Source organism: Ornithorhynchus anatinus, chromosome 14 (genome assembly GCF_004115215.2).
Source record: "Ornithorhynchus anatinus isolate Pmale09 chromosome 14, mOrnAna1.pri.v4, whole genome shotgun sequence".
NCBI classification, from domain to species: Eukaryota; Metazoa; Chordata; class Mammalia; order Monotremata; family Ornithorhynchidae; genus Ornithorhynchus; species Ornithorhynchus anatinus.
The window spans coordinates 19,250,607-19,267,982 of NC_041741.1; the positions used below are offsets into that span (position 1 = coordinate 19,250,607).

At 44.8% G+C, this 17,376-nt stretch overlaps 1 protein-coding gene across 1 annotated transcript in view; it reads left to right on the top strand.

Moving 5' to 3' along the window:
- Positions 1 to 17,376, top strand: part of TRHDE (thyrotropin releasing hormone degrading enzyme) — a 418,324-nt gene that overhangs the window by 93,996 nt on the left and 306,952 nt on the right. Inside the window, exon 7 of the mRNA XM_029079309.2 lies at positions 11,929 to 12,055. Coding sequence (XP_028935142.2) covers positions 11,929 to 12,055 — 127 coding nt within the window. The remainder of the gene's footprint in view (positions 1 to 11,928; positions 12,056 to 17,376) is intronic.

Here is a 17,376-nt window from a genome sequence, read left to right on the forward strand (position 1 = left end):
GTTTGTGAAGTCCTTTCTACATGCCAAGCACTCTAATAGATACAAGACAATCAAGTCAGTCACGGTCCCTATCCCATGTGGGCTTACAGCCTGAGAGGGAGGGAGAACGGGGATTTCATTCCCACTTTACGAAGAGAAAACTCAGATCCAGAGAAGGAATGCCAATATCATTAAGTGACTTGCCCGGGGTCACAGAACAAGCAAACAGCAAAACTGGGATTAGAACCCAGGTCCTCGGACTCCCAGGTCTGTGTTCTTTCCATTAGGCCGTGCTGCTTCTTCTGTTTTCCTCCCTCTACCGATGGGCTAGGTACTGACCTCCCATTCCTTTCTAGCACCTCTGCTCTGATACTTGAGACCCCTATTCACTAACACTCCCTCTTTGCTCCTCTCCAGCTAACCCATTCACTGTGCCTCATTCTCTTCTCTCCTGCCAGGAAACATCTTGGTCATGCCCTCTCCACTGTCTGAAATTGCCCACCCCATGCTATAATAAGCCACAACTCTCCCTTTAACATTTTTAAAGTCCTCCTAACACGGAATCTCCTCCCGGAAACCTTCCCCGATTATTTCTAAAATCCCCATTTTCTATCCCCCCCCGCAACTTCCATGTCAGCCCCCACCTAAGCACTCAAGTCCCTGCAGTCCACTCTCCCCCATTTACACTTACATATCCTCACTTCCTCCTATCTGTCATTTATTTCAATGTCTGTCTCCCCTTGCTATATTGTAAGCTTGGGATGGCATGGATCCAGGGTATTAATTTTATGGTAGTCTCCCAAGCCCTTAGGCCAACAGTCAATGTTGTCAACACTGGTGATCAATAAATGCTATCGATTTGTTGATTGATAGTTTTTCTAAAACCATAGGAAAGTTAGAAGTTAGATGCTATGGGGATGCCAAGTCTGAAGAGGGCCACTCTCTACCCAGCCAGAAGGGCTCTGGAGGGGATTTTGCAAGCTCAGTAGAATGTGCGACCCCTCCGGGTTGCTGAGGAGATGTTAGTGGATGTTTGGACCTGGGGGAAGATTGAATAGCCTGGACAAGTGAGAAGATGCAAATTCCACCACCTAACCTGGCCGCCCAGTGGAAGATAGTCTGGCTCACAAGAATTGAATTTCATAACCAGAGAGGACATGTATTTGCAAAGTTTATTTCCTTTTTACGGGCCCCCGGCGTTCCTTTTTTCCTGCCAGCCTGAAATTTTAGAGCCCTAAAACCAGTAAATATCACATTCTTGGGGAGTTAAGGGAAAGGACAGATCATCTGAAGGGGAGGTTCTTGGATAAGTATGTAGAACGGGGAAGAAGCTTAAAGGCAGCCCAGAGGGCAGTGAAGGGAAGCACTTAATAAAAATGTGAAAGAGAGAATTCTCGATTCCTCTATCAATCAAGCAATCCATAGCATCTGTAGAGCTCCTAAGGTGTGTGATTCTTGAGAGAATACAATCGTGTAAAGGACGTGGGCCCTGACTTCCAAGAAAGGTCCTCAGAGAAAGGTCTTTTGAAGAAGCGTGAGGGTTAGAACCATATATACAATGGCGGATTCTATGCTGGAAAAACACCGTTTTCATAAAAAGATTGATGATATTAAATCGTGCGTCAAGTAAACGGCTCTTCTAATGTGAAGGCTGGATTTGAAATTGATGCAGTTCTTATAATCTCTCCGTTAATTGTGCCTTGAATCCATTCCCACCGCAGTCAATTATTTCAAGTGATTCCAACCCATGGCCTCCGAGGCAAGGAAAGGCTGCAGAGTAGCCTACAATTTACTTTCCTAGAGTTTGAAAATATAACTTTATATTGTCCCAGGTGCTTGGGAGAGTACCCTCCACATAGTAAGCACTCAATGAAAAACAATGATTGATAACAAATGCTTACTCCTTGCCAAATTTAGCCCTATTGGCTCTTATTTTAGCAGCAGCACCTAGTTTTCTGTAAAACTGGTATTTCTGAATATAAGGACGTAGATGAAATATAATATATTTTGTCTTTTATGCCAATTTTGTGTTTTTATAGTTTAATCTCCTCTTTAAGTGTCTCTCACACCCCTCTTTCCTTCCTTATTTTTATGGCTAATTTCTCACCTGGATGTTTTTTCTTAGTGCTTAGCTCAGAGTTGTGCAGCCAGGAAGTGCTTAGTAATTACTATCACCACTAATACTGATAGAACAGCTCTTTAGTCTTTACAAAAGACTTATGGCGGAAGTGAGCGCCACACTCAAGAACAACAAGAAAGACAGATCTGTTACTGAATTGTACATTCCAAGCTCTTAGTACAGTGCACGTAGTTAGCGCTTAATAAATAAGAGCACAGGCATAGGAGTCAGAGGTCGTGGGTTCTAATCCCGGCTCCGCCACTTGTCAGCTCTGTGTCTCTGGGCAACTCACTTCACTTCTCAGTGTCTCAGTTCCCTCATCTGTAAAATGGAGATTGAGACCATGAGCCCCACGTGGGACAACCTGATGGCCCCATATCTATCTCAGCGCTTAGAACAGTGCTTGGCACATAGTAAGTGCTTAACAAATACCAAAATTATTATTAAATACTATTACCTGAATGAATGAAGATACGGGCTCAAGACTCTTTGATATAAAATAATGTATCCACAAACACTGACTCTCCTCCTCTCCCCTATTCAGGTTCTTGTCACTGCCCAGAAGGCAGACTTTATCTCTCAACACCTCAATTATTTCCTCTTTGTGGGCAGTTCTCTCACTTAGTTTGCAAAATTCTCTGTTCTCCTTCCGGTCGGGTCACTCGTCTTTATAGAATGATTAAATTAGGCCTTTTTTTTAAGGCATTGGATTTGAAGAACTCTGAGTATATTCTTTTCTGTTCCCCTTGCAGGCTTAGCGCACACCCTCAGTATCTGTTGTCACAGTATATGTTAGAGAAGCAGCGCAGCTCAGTGAAAAGAGCCTGGGCTAGGGAGTCAGAGATCATGGGTTCAAATTCCGGCTCCGCCACTTGTCAGCTGTATGACTGTGGGCAAGTCACTCACTTCTCTGGGCCTCAATGACCTCATCTGCGAAATGGGGATGAAGACTGTGAGCCCCATGTGGAACAACCTGATCACCTTGTATCTCCCTGGTGCTTAGAACAGTGCTTTGCACATAGTAAGCACTTAACAAATGCCAACATTATTATTATTATTATGTTGTCTGTGCATTACCATCTCTTCCTCTGTTGTCTTCCTGTCTCCTTGAGTGATGTTCCTGCCAGAATCACCTTCCTAAAGTCCAACTTTAACTAGGTTACTGTTTTCCTCAGAAATCTCTTAATTTCCCCAAACTTTCTATCTGAACTTCTGACCTCCAAATCCTTCACAAGTTTGCCTCCTCCTGATTAAAAGAATCCGTTGCCTGGCCTGGCTACAAAGGATCGAACAATTATCTAGTTGATTTGCTCCATTTGAGCACCCCAAATTGATAAGTTCAACTCCAACGTGAGCTTTTCACCGAGAGCAAATTGACAGAATAATGTCTAGCTCTCCACTCCTCCGCTTATCCAGTTGCCTCTCCCTCTTCTCTCAGATTGGCCTCTTCCTAATCACTCGTCTCTCTCACTCAGACCTGGAATTTGCTCTTCCTTCAAATTGGCCAGACCTCGAGAAGCTGCGTGGCTCAGTGGAAAGAGCCCAGGGGTTGTGGGTTCGAATCCCTGCTCTGACACTTCTCAGCTGGGTGGCTTTGGGCAGATCATGTAACTTCTCTGTGCTCTCAGTTACCTCATCTGTAAAATGGAGATGAAGACCATGAGCCCCACGTGGGACGACCTGATGACCTTGTATCCACCCCAGCGTTTAGAACAGTGCTTGGCACATAGTAAGCCTGTCAATTAGGCTGTAAGCCCATCAGTGGGCAGGGACTGTCTCTATCTGTTGCCAATTTGTACATTCCAAGCGCTTAGTACAGTGTTCTGCACATAGGAAGAGCTCAATAAATACTATTGAATGAATGAATAGTAAGCACTTATCAAATACCATCATTATTATTATCCTTGAACTCTGCCCCTTCCCCAGACTATAATTTCTAGAGAAGCAGCGTGGCTCAGGAGCAAGAGCATGACCTCCTTCTTGCCAAATCCAATGGCTCCTACTCCATTCTAATCCTCCTTGACCTCTCTGCTGCCTTTGACACTGTCGACCATCCCCTCCTCCTCCATACCTTATCTCACCTTGGCTTCACGGACTCCGTCCTCTCCTGGTTCTCCTCTTACCTCTCTGGCCGGTCATTCTCGGTCTCCTTCGCTGGAGCCTCCTCCCCCTCCCATCCTTTAACTGTTGGAGTTCCTCAAGGGTCAGTTCTTGACCCTCTTCTGTTCTCCATTTACACTCACTCCCTCGGTGAACTCATCCGCTCTCACGGCTTTGACTACCATCTCTACGCAGATGACACACAGATCTACATCTCCGCCCCTGTCCTCTCCCTCTCCCTTCAGGCTCGCATCTCCTCCTGCCTCCAGGACGTCTCCACCTGGATGTCGGCCCGCTACCTAAAACTCAACATGAGCAAGACTGAGCTCCTCATCTTCCCTCCCAAACCCGGTCCTCTCCCAGACTTCTCTATCACTGTGGATGGCACGACCATCCTTCCCTTCTCTCGGGCCCGCGATCTCGGTGTCATCCTTGACTCGTCTCTCTCGTTCACCCCACACATCCTATCTATTACCAAGACCTGCCGGTTTCACCTCTACAATATCGCCAAGATCCGCCCTTTCCTTTCCACCCAAACAGCTACCTTACTGCTACGGGCTCTCGTTATATCCCGACTAGACTACTGTGTCGGCCTTCTCTCTGACCTCCCTTCCTCCTCTCTCGCCCCGCTCTGGTCTATTCTTCACTCCGCTGCCCGGCTCATCTTCCTGCAGAAACGATCTGGGCATGTCACTCCCCTTCTTAAACAACTCCAGTGGTTGCCTATCGACCTCTGCTCCAAACAAAAACTCCTCACTCTAGGCTTCGAGGCTCTACCTCACCTTGCCCCTTCCTACCTCTCCTCCCTTCTCTCTTTCTACCACCCACCCCGCATGCTCCGCTCCTCTGCCGCCCACCTCCTCACCGTCCCTCGGTCTCGCCTATCCCGCTGTCGACCCCTGGGCCGCGTCCTCCCGTGGTCCCGGAACGCCCTCCCTCCTCACCTCCGCCAAACTGATTCTCTTCCCCTCTTCAAAACCCTACTTAAAACTCACCTCCTCCAAGAGGCCTTCCCAGACTGAGCTCCCTTCTCCCTCTACTCCCTTTACCACCCCCCCTTCACCTCTCCGCAGCTAAACCCTCTTTTCCCCCATCCCTCTGCTCCTCCACCTCTCCCTTCCCCTCCCCACAGCACTGTACTCATCCGCTCAACTGTATATATTTCCATTACCCTATTTTGTTAATGAATTGTACATCGCCTTGATTCTATTTAGTTGCCATTGTTTTTACGAGATGTTCTTCCCCTTGACTCTATTTATTGCCATTGTTCTTGTCTGTCCATCTCCCCCGATTAGACTGCAAGCCTGTCAAACGGCAGGGACTGTCTCTATCTGTTGCCGACTTGTTCATCCCAAGCGCTGAGTACAGTGCTCTGCACATAGTAAGCGCTCAATAAATACTATTGAATGAATGAATGAAAGAGCCCAGTCTGGGGAGTCAGAGGTTATGGGTTCAAATCCCGGCTCCGCCACTTGTCAGCTGGGTGACTGTGGGCAAGTCACTTCACTTCTCTGTGCCTCAGTTACCTCATCTGGAAAATGGGGATTAAGACTGGGAGGCTCATGTGGGACAACTTGATGACCCTGTATCAACCCCAGCGCTTAAAACAGTGCTCTGCTCATAGTAAGCGCTTAACAAATGCCAACATTATTATTATTATCTGCAAAGCTCTTATGAAATCACATCTCCTCCGGGGGGCCTTCCCCAATTAATTTCACTTTCCCTCAGATGATATCTCCCAATTACTACTTTGACTCTTCTGTTACAGCTATGTCCTGTTCATTCATTCATTCAGTAGTATTTATTGAGTGTCTACTATGTGCAGAGCACTGTACTAAACTCTTGGAATGTACAATTCGGCAAGGGACAGAGACAATCCCTATCCAATGATGGGCTCACGGTCTAATTGGGGATTAGACTATGATGTTGGATGTTGTACCCACAACCATCCATAGATCCAGGGCAGATCACTTCACTTCCATGTACCTCGGCACATAGTGAGCACTTACCAAATGCCATAATAATAATTATTATTATTATTATAGAACTCCCAGTCCAAAGGGGAAGGAGAACAGGTATTTAATCCCCATTTTACAGATGAAAAAACTGAAGCACAGAAAAGTTCAGTGATTCGCCCAAGGTCACAGAGCAAGTTTCTGGTAGTGCTTTCTCACTCACGGTCACAAGCACACAGACACAGCCTCTGCAAAACCCCCACAATCTTCCTTGGCCACCCTCATAACAGTAATGATTACTAATATTTATGATATTTATTAAGCGCTTACTATGTACCAAGCACTGTTCTAAGCACTAGGGTGGTTCCAAGGTAATCAGGTTGCCCCACGTGGGGCTCACGAGTTCGAATCCCCATTTTTACAGATGAGTTACCTAAGGCACAGAGAAGTTAAATGGCTTGCCCGAGGTCACACAGCGGATAAGTGGCGGAGCCGGGATTAGAACCCACAGCCTCTGATTCCCAAGCCCGGGCTCTTTCCATTAAACCAAGCTGCTTCTCTTCATAAAGAGGGAAAATGGAAAAGAGACAGAAAAAAAAGGGTGTGTGGCGGGGGGGGGGGGGGACTGCGTGTGTGTAGTATGTTTTACTAATAATGTTGGTATTTGTTAAGTGCTTACTATGTGCAGAGCACTGTTCTAAGCGCTGGGGTAGATACAGGGTCATCAGGTTGTCTCACGTGAGGCTCACAGTCTTAATCCCCATTTTCCAGATGAGGTAACTGAGGCCCAGAGAAGTGAATGACTTGCCCACAGTCACACAGCGGCCGAGCCTGGATTCGCACCCCTGACCCCTGACTCCCAAGCCCGTGATCTTTCCACTGAGCCACGATGTTATGTTTTTGTGTCTGTGTACGTACGTTTGCCTATGAAGAAAATGGGGTGAGAGACGGCGAGGAAAACCCAGCTAGTCAATCAGAGTCTCATTCCCCTTTAACCTCCCAATATTAAGAATATTCTTATTAATGATAATAACAGTAATAATGCTGTTTGTGAAGCACTTTACTATATGTCAAGCATTGTAAAATATAAGATATAAGATTCCCTTTAAAGCCTCACTCCGTAACTTCTCTCATCCTCTCACTTGACCCTCCTACCTCTTCCCTCCTGCCCTAGTCATTGCTCTGCCGAAGCCCAGTGGATCGAGCACAGACCTGGGAGTGAGATGACTTGAGATTTTTCTTTTTCTTTTTCTTTGTTATGGTATTTATCGGGTGCTCACTATGCATCCAAACTCCTACCTCGTTCATGCAATCCTTCATCCTATCCCCCCTGGATGACTCCGTCAGTCCCCTTGCTGACCTCCCAACCTCCTGCCTCCTCCAGTCCACGCTTCGCTCTTCTGCCCGGATCAACTTTGACCGAAATTTTCGGGACGTGTCACCCGCCCCGTCCTCAAAAATGTCCAGTCATTGCCCATCCGCCTCCACGTCGGACAAAAACTCCTCACTGTTGGCTTCAACGCTCTCCATCACCTTGTCCCCTCCTACCTCACCTCACTTCTTTCCTTCTACATCCCAGCCTGCACATTTGTAGAGAAGTAGCATGGCTTAGCAGAAAGCTTAGCAGAAAGTGGGGAGTCAGAGGTCATGGGTTCTAATCCCGGCACCTCCACCTGTCGGCTGGGTGACGTGGGGCAAGTTGCTTCACTTCCCTGGGCCTCAGTGAGCTCATCTGGAAAATGGGGATGAAGACTGAGCCCCACGGGGGACAACCTGATTACCTTGTATCTCCTTCAGTGCATAGTACAGTGCTTGGCCCGTAGTAAGTGCTTAATAAATACCATTATTATTATTATTATTTCGTTTGTCTAGTGCTAACCCTATCTTGCCTGTCTTGCCCACGTCCTGCCTCTGGTCTGGACTGCCTTCCCTCCTCAAATTTGACAGACAAAGACTCTCCCCCCACTTCAAAGCTTTATTGAATGCACATCTCCTCCAAGAAGCCTTCCCAGGATAAGCCCCACTTTTCATAATCATAATAATGTTGGTATTTGTTAAGCACTTACTATGTGCCAAGCACTGTTCTAAGTGCTGGGGGGATACAAAGTGATCAGGTTGTCCCTTATGGGGCTACCCATTTTACAGATGAGGTCACATTCATCCATTCATCCATTCAATCAGTCAGGCAGTCATATTTATTAAGTACTTACTGCGTGCAGAACACTGTACTAAGCATTTGGGGATGTAGAATACAGCGATAAAGAGTTTCAATCTGGTCACAGACTAGAGTTTCATGTCCCACTCCCCTTACGTGCTCCCTTCACTCTTCCCACCCTTCCAGCCCCACACTGCTTATCTACATATCTGTAATTTTATTTATTTGTACTGATATCTGTTCCTCTTCCCCCACCCCAGACTGTAAACTCACTGTGGGCAGGGATTGTTACTGTTTAGTGTTGTACTGTACTTTCCCCACTTTATAGCACTGTGCTGTGCACCCAGTAAGCGCTCAATAAAATGACTGAATGAACGAATGAATGAATTCAAGCAAATCGGGTTAGTCTCTGTTCCAGCTAGGGCTCACACTCTTAACCCCCATTTTACGGATGAGGTAACTGAGGCCCAGAAAATTCAAGTTACTTGCCCTCCATCACGCGGCAGACAAATAGCAGAGCCGAAGTAGAACCGGTGACCTTCTGACTCCCAGATGCGTGCTCTATCCGCTAGGCCATGCTGCTTCAGGGGTCACCCTATTCATCACCATTTTACAGGTGAGGTAGCCAACGCACAGAGGAGTGAAATGACTTGCCCAAGGTCACGCAGCAGTCAAGTGGTAGAGCTGGGATTAGAAACCAGCTCTTTCCGACTCCCAGGCCTATGTTCTAAACACTAGGCTAAAGTGCTGTAAGCCTGTTACTATCAATGTATCAACTCTGTTACTCTCCCAAGTGCTTAATCCAGTGCTTTGCACACAGTAAGCACTCAATAAATACCACTGATTGACTGATGGCTTCCTTCTAGGTCATGCTCGATTTTTTGGCATGTAAAATTATGCCTGTTCGTTGCTCCGCGTCGTCAATGCGTGATTCGGTACCTGTGTGATTCGGAACCTGCGTGATTCGGTAGGACTCCAAATTTTAATTCTGCAGAATGGTCAGACCACACCTCGGGAGCTGATCAGTGTAAGACCCCGAAGACACTTTTTAGGTTAAATTTATACCCAAGTCACAGCCCCCCTTCCTCCCCTACATGTGCATTTCAATCACTGACACAGGCCTCTTGATTCTCAGATTCTCTTGATTATCTTAGGCCAGGGCTTGTTGACAGACTCTCAATGGTCAGCAGTAAAATTCAACCACTATAAAGGATTCTCCCAAGTGGAAGAACTTTTTCAACTTTTACTATTAATATTTTAAAAGTTCTCTTCCCTATTCCTTACTTCAGCTAAGGGCTATGTTTCCACCAAATGGCAGTGCCTTGGCTCAGTTACGGCAGTCTCATTACATCCCTTTCCATGGATTCTAATCCTGGCTCTGTCATTTGCCTGCTCTGGGGGGCTTGGCCGAGTCAGGTTACTTCTCTGGGCCTCAGTTTCCCCATCAGAAAATGGGAATTGCATACCTGTTCTCCCTCCTACTTAGACTATGAGCGCCACGTGTGTCCAATTTGACTCAATCTTTGTCTCACCATTATTGAGAACCGACTCTCTCAGATGGCAATCTCTCCCCTGCCGCTCTCTCTCCCAAGGGAGCCACATCTTTTCACCGACTGGGAAGCGGGAAAGAGTTGGCCTCCTTCTTACCCCCATCCAGGGCCACCCTCACACCTCTTTCTCTTGCAGCCCACATCATCCATGTCTGTCTCCCACTCCAATTAATTATCTGTTTCTTATGTCCTCAGAAGCCCCACCTTCAACTCTCTGAACGATTTCAACCCATGTGTCAATCGGTCAAACAGTCTGTGGTAGAAGCGTCACGGTGCTGCGGATAGCGAGGGTTGTGGGTTCTAATCCTGCCACCACCACTTGCCAGCTGTGTGACCTTCGGCAAGTCACTTCGCTTCCCCGGGCCTCGGTTCCCTCGTCTGTATAATCGGGATTGGGACTGTGAGTCCCAGGTCCCGGGTCTGTGTCCAACCCGATCTGCTTATATCCACCCCAGTACTTAATACAGTGCCTGGCACATAGTAAGTGCTTAACAAATGTCACAATTATTATTATTATTATTGTTATTGAGTGTGTACTGTGTGTAAAGCCCTCTACTAAGCACTACAATCCAATCGAGTAGGTAGATATGCTCTCTGCCCACAAGGAGCTTACAGTCAAGAGAGGGAGATAGACATTAAATAAACTGCAGATAGGGGAAATAGTAGAGTATAAGATTAGGAACATAATTGCTGTGGGCCTGGGGTGAGTATCAGAGTTAATGGAAAGGATTGGGTCAGTGCCTTACCTTCCTTTTTAGAGTCATTAATAAGCGTATTTATTAAGATTCGCATTTATTAAGGCTCCTGTTGCAGTTGAATTTGCAAATTTCAAACTGTATTGTTCTCTCAGTCACGTGGGACAATCCCTTACCCTCTCCCTGTCTCTCCTTTTCTTATCTGTAAAATGGGAATGTAAATGTGTTCTTCCCAGGGATAATGTGAGGATTAAAGAATGAATATGTGAAAATGCTTTTTAGGCTGTCAGAAAGAAAAAGACTACATGAATAAATAGGTTTTGTGGACAGAAAGAAATCTCATTTGCTTTCAGGCTTTTTTGTGCTTTGTGGAGTTTTTCTGGGTAAGATTTCCTCAGGCCTTTTCCAGCTGAGAACTCCATAAGATGCAAACAGATTTCTTCTAAATCAATATTAACTATGTGAATTGTGTTAGAAATATGCATAACTTTACTTTATTTACATCTTTTGGCTATAGAGGTCTGAAGCAGTTGTGGAGTGACTTGAGGAATGTTAAATGGCCTATTTACATGAAAGACTTTATAAACGGTTGCTTCTGCAATTTAGTCTGCCCATCCAGGATAATGATGTCAGTGCCAGAGAAAAGAATGATGTTTTCCACAGCTCGGTAGTGGTGCCTGGGCTTACTAAAATGTGCCTTCAACAAGCCGTGAACTTCCTCCCCTACTGAGCCTCGGCCTCCTGCCTACTTTCAAAGCTGGCAGAGGCCCATCCTGCCAATCCATTGTACCATCATATCTCTAGCAAACACACGCAAGAGATTGATTTGAATATTTATTTCCACAGGTGTGATAAGCCTTTAATCGGCAACACTTAAAACTAGGAAATCATTACTTCCCCAGTTCTGTAACTCTAATTGTCCAAATTCTGTTCCTTCCACAGCCGCCTGTTGGATACGTGTACAACACTAGCAAGTTTAATGAGAAGAAAGAATTGTTAACATCTTTTTAATGGATTTTCTTAAGTGCCTACTAGGTGTCGAGCACTGTTCTAAGCACTGTGGTAGGATACAAATTAAGCAGGTCGGATGCAGCCCCTTGTTCAGCGGTCTCATCTAGAGAGCAGGAATTGAATCCACATTTTGCAGTTGAGGAAACTGAAGATCGGAGAAGTTAAGTGACTTACTCAAGGTCACACAGCAGGCAAGCAGTGGAACCGGGATGAGAACCAGGTCCTCTGGCTCCCAGGCCCGTGCTCTATCCACTGGGCGACACGGCTTCTCTTTGCAGTTCATCTTCGCAGTCACGACCGACATTTGACAAGTGAAGGCTAAAGTCACTTTATTTTCTTTTTGTCTCTTTTAATTTTTAATTAGGTACGATTATATGCGAGACCCGACGCAGTGAGAAGAGGATCTGGGGATTACGCTCTTCACATAACAAAGAGGCTTATAGAGTTTTATGAAGATTACTTTCAAGTGCCCTATTCCCTGCCCAAACTAGGTAAGTCTTTGTTTAATTAGTAAATTAGTCTGGGAGCTTGCTCAAGGTAGAATCTAGTCTAAAGAATAAGTAGGAATAATGTGTTTAATGGTGAAATACCTCTCCCGTCAAGTTTTAAGGACCACAAACGTAAAGATTTCTGATTCTTCTGAGGAGATGTAGGCAGAGGGGTGTTCTTTTGCTTTTTATACTTCCACTTTCAGGTCCTCTTTGTAAATCCCTAGAAGAAGAAGTCTGTGATTCGTTTCTGCTTTTCTGCTGCCGACATGTCTGGCTTAATCTCATTAGTTATCCCTCAGGCTGTATGTGTTCGGTTCCATTGATATTTTGATTGCTCAGCAATCAACAGCATCAGAATTAAGAAAAAAAAAACAGGAAACAAAACTTACCAAACAGAAACTTTTCAACGCTTAAGGAAGTCATACGCTGTTATATACTTATGTACTTCTTTTCTCTTTAATGGGTCTTAATACATTTAACTCTTTTTATAACCTACTGATACTTGGTTGACTGTCAGCTGGATGCCGCTTGTCTTCAAAGAACTACGAAAAACATAAGCCTCTGATATTTCTGCAGTTACTTCTTTTTTTCTTACACTGGAATATCATGCAGCGGAGTTTTTTCTTCTTTCTTGATTTTCCTCTTTCCCAAGACCTTCTTTGATCAAGAGGGAGAAGAGAGTATTTGTCGACAGCAAGAATAAAGCGATTACTTGATCAGAAGTGTTAGATTTTCCACCCCAGCTTTTTTCCTCCGGAGTACAGGTCTACTTCATTCAAGAACTAGCTTGCTGTGGAGCGTTATTAGTATTAGAAGGAAGGTAGATAGAGTAATTGATATTCTTATAACTGGGTGCCCACATCCATATTTAATAAGCATGATCTAGCTGTGAGTTGCTTTGTCTTTACCGATCAATTGGCCCTGAATGATTGGTAAAGGCCTGGGTTTTCCTAGCCTGAGACTCCTGACAACTCTTCAATTAGTGTTTGTGATCTCAAAATCACCCTTTTAAGTACCTAGGGCAAAAAGGCCTGACCTTAATTCTTTGCGTGAAAGATGAGTCCGTTCTTCACCCCCCACAAAAATGTTTTGGGATTTCTCAGCCTGAAGCCTTAATATGAAATTTGCCAAGGGTTTATGCTGCAAATTCAGCACTCGGGCCAAGCGGTTAAATGCAAATAAACCTTGCATCTTTGGCTGACCTCTTCAGAAGAGTAATTACCAACATTTCGAGCTTCAGGTAACCTCTTAGGTAGCTTTCGAGTTATAGCAGATAGCGTTATGGTTCTCTACTTGGCTCTCAGGTGAACTATTCAATATTCCCCCCCTAAAAAGCTTTGTTCACTCATTATTATCGAATGAGCTTTTATACTGTACTGACTGTTGATTTGCCTTCTGCCATACTCATTTTATATAGGGAAGCAAATATATACTATGGTGTCTTTTGTGGATCAGATATTTTTAGGATGCATTTGCGGCCAGGGGTAGATTGGGAAAGAATGCAGCCTAGTGGGAAAGTACAGGCCTTGGATTCAGAAGAGCTCCTGCTGTGTGACTTAACTTCTCTGTGCTTTATATCCCAAAATGATCTTCACCAAAAATCTCTAAGTGGAGCATTTTCACACTCAGAGACAAAGGGGCTTGTTCCGGCCTCTTGTGAAACGTGAAGATTATTCCAGAGAAAATACTTGACAATGCCAACTGAATCTGATTTTTTCCAAAATATGTGGAATGGAACACTCAGCACTGTTTAGTTTGAAAGGCTGCTAGTGTAGACAGTGTGGGTTTCAGTAAAGAAATCTAAATTGTAGGAATAGCACATCATGATTTAAATAGTCTTTAGAATTTTCCAAAATTTCTATTATGCTTCTTTCATGATTCTAGATGACCTAAATGCTTTACTTATCATCCTTGAGCTTTAGAAGTAAAGCAACTGTGGGCGAGGAATCACAAGGCAAGTGAAGCAAGCCAGAATGTATTTTTTGAAGGAAACTCGGCCATTTAACCCAAGTAGTTAATTGTAATCTCCTGGGGATTAAATTAAAGGGGAAAACCCGACAGCATAGACATCTGATTGCACCTATCAGAGATACTGAATATATTAAGGGAATCTGTGAAAGACACAAAGTTGAAATCAACAGGGACTATATTATTCGAGGGCTGGATTTTCATGGGGCTGAGTTATGAACATGATATGTTTTGCTTTTTGCCACAACCAAACTCAAGAAGGTTTAGTGGGAGATTGGGTTGGAAGAGACAGGATATTTTTTATGTCAGACTGATTTCTCCTGTTAGCTCATTATTATTGAATGAGCTTATCTATGTATTGAAAATTAATTTGCCTTCTCTCCCGCTCATAGGGAAGTAAATATATACTTTAGGTCAATCTGGCACTGACTACTTTTCAGGCACCCTTGCGCATTTGGGTAGATTGAGAATAATAATAATAATAATGATGATGATGGTATTCTTTAAGCACTTACTATGTATCAAGCACTGTTCTAAGCACTGGGATAGATACAAGGTTATCAGGTTGTCCCACATGGGATCTCACAGTCCATTTTGCAGATGAGTTTTTTCTAACAGAGCTGAAGGCCTTCCCTTGACAAGGGGGTTGGAAAATTCCACAGACTAATGGGAAAGCCACCTGTAATCTTAGGTGTGGGGGAGTTGGGTGAGGCAAGGGGAGGAAGATTCCCAGCTTCCGAATGTCCATATCTTCAAGTCTTCTGGTGTGCTTTTTCCAATTGTCTCCTTCCACTGATTCTGCAACTCTCCCACCAGTCGGTTCTGCCTGTGAAATAAAAGCACCCATAGCACCCTCGCCCTCTGAAAAGAGATCAGGGGTCAGTGGACATTTAATAAAGTAATGAACCCCAAATTGTAAACCCAAAAGAACATTGGACATTAATGATGGCTAAAAACCAAAAACGAGTAAAGCCACAGTAAATTGAGCACTTACTGTGCGCAAAGCACTGTACTGAACATTTGAGAACTTGGGCTTGGGAGTCAGAGCTCATGGGTTCGAATCCCGGCTCTGCCACTTGTCAGCTGTGTGACTGTGGGCGAGTCACTTCACTTCTCTGGGCCTCAGTTCCCTCATCTGTCAAATGAAGATGAAGACTGTGAGCCTCACGTTGAACAACCTGATTACCCTATATCTACCCCAGTGTTTAGAACAGTGCTCTGCACATAGTAAGCACTTAACAAATACCAACATTATTACAATACAGAGAGTTGGTAGACACATTACTGCTTAGGAAACATTTATCCTGCTCTGTTCTGCTTGGAGAGGGCCGACCCTAATCCTTAAGTGTATTCTCCAGATATCAGTCACCTTCCCAGTGTCCTAACGTGTAACAGCTATGGCTTAGCTATGTTTTCTGTCCCATTGGGATAGGATTTAAGATGAGTCCTCTGTGAAGCAACGTGGTGTAGTGGAATAAAGTGTGGACGCTGAAGTCATGGGTCAAGGGTTCTAATCTCTGTTCCACCACTTGTCTGCTAAGAGAACATGGACAAATCTCTTCACTTCTCTGTGCCTCAATTACCCCATCCGTAAAATGGGGGTTGAGACTGTGAGCCCCCCGTGGGACAGGGACTGTATCCAACCCAATGCTTAGTATAATTCCTGGTCCATAGGAAGTGTAAGACCAGAGTTGCTCCTACTTTTTCAGTCTTTCTAATTTCTTTCTTGTCCTGTGGGTTCCAAGCAACTTTGTTCCCTCCATCAAACTCAACTGGCTTGTACCAATATTAATTCATTCATTCAATAGTATTTATTCTTCAGAGCACTGTACTAAGCGCTTGGAATGTACAATTCGGCAACGGATAGAGACCATCCCTGCCCAATGATGGGCTCCCAGTCTAATCAGGGGAGACGGACGGACAGAAACCACACAACATATTCACGATAAATAGATCAAGGGGATGGACACCTCATTAACAAAAAAATATGGAACACTTCACGAATTTGCGTGCCATCTGGCCCACGGCTCTCACGCTACCAGCAGCCAGTCGTGACCGGCCACAGAATGCACTCCTTCTGTTCCTGTATTCAGTCTTCTGAGCACCGCTGGCCGAGATCCAGGCTCCATGCGGCCACTTCCAGTTCCCCTCATCTGCTCCCACTCTACATTTTCTTCTGATCAGCACGTCTTCTCCTTCATTGACTCTCATGCCCATTGCCCCCAACAATCATCCGAAAACTTTAACTCCAACCCGAGGCCTCACGTGCCTTCACCTTCTCCCTCTATTGCACTGTTGACCTCGCCAATGACTTTGTTGATAAAATTGAAACCCTCAGGTGCGAAAGTCAACCTTCTCACTGCACCTCTGTCTCGTCTATCTCTCTGCTGACCCCTCGCCATCCCTGAGGACCATCCAAAGACGATCTCAGGACTTTTCATTTATATTAGAGGTTTTCATAGCTAGAACCATAATTATAATGTCATGAGGTGAGGATTCACAACTGAGATCCTTGAGTAGGCCTTTGGTTAGTTTGCTCTACTCCTGGGTGTGCAATAGCGATTCACCTACAATCTTTTCGAATTATTCGCTGACCAGAGATAGTAAGGAAGGATGGCCTAGTGGAAAAATCATGGGCCTGGGAGTCAGGAGATCTGGCTTCTAATCCCAACTACACCATCTGGAGTTTCCTCATCTGCAAAATGGGGATTTAAACAGGTCATCACTCCCACTTTGACTGTGAGCCCCTGTGGGGCGGAGACTGCGTTGAGTCCATTCATTTTGTATTTCCCTCAGGTCTTGGCAAGCAGTGAGCGCTTAAGGACTTCCACAGTTCTTATCGCTAAATGCTGCTGAGGCCCTAAACTTAAAAAAAAAAAACGGATGGAAAGGATATTTTAGAACTGAAATGCTGTGGATCTGGAATTGGCCTGGGTCAGCCTGAGGACCACATTGTCTGCGTGGGAGAGTGAGACAGAGATTCTGTTTTAAGTAGATCTTTTCCGCAGATTGTATTTCAGTCTCCTGAGAACACTTTGGGTTGGGACAGTTCCTGCCGAACTATTTTCAGAAATGAAGGATAACAGGATGTAAATTAGGGATGTGAATGAGGTTAATAGGTTAATATTGATTATTGAACAAGGTTAATAGATGTGAGGGGAGTTTGTAGGTGACAGTGACTGGCTTACTCTGAAAGGAGCTTATTTTAGGGGAATCCATTGTCCTCCCAACATAATAATTATCAGTTTTTTATTGTTGGGTTCACTCTTAAGTATATTCTACAATATATACAGCAGAATATAGGTACTAAAGTCTTGGAAGAACACAATAAAGCAGAGTGGGAAGGCACTTAG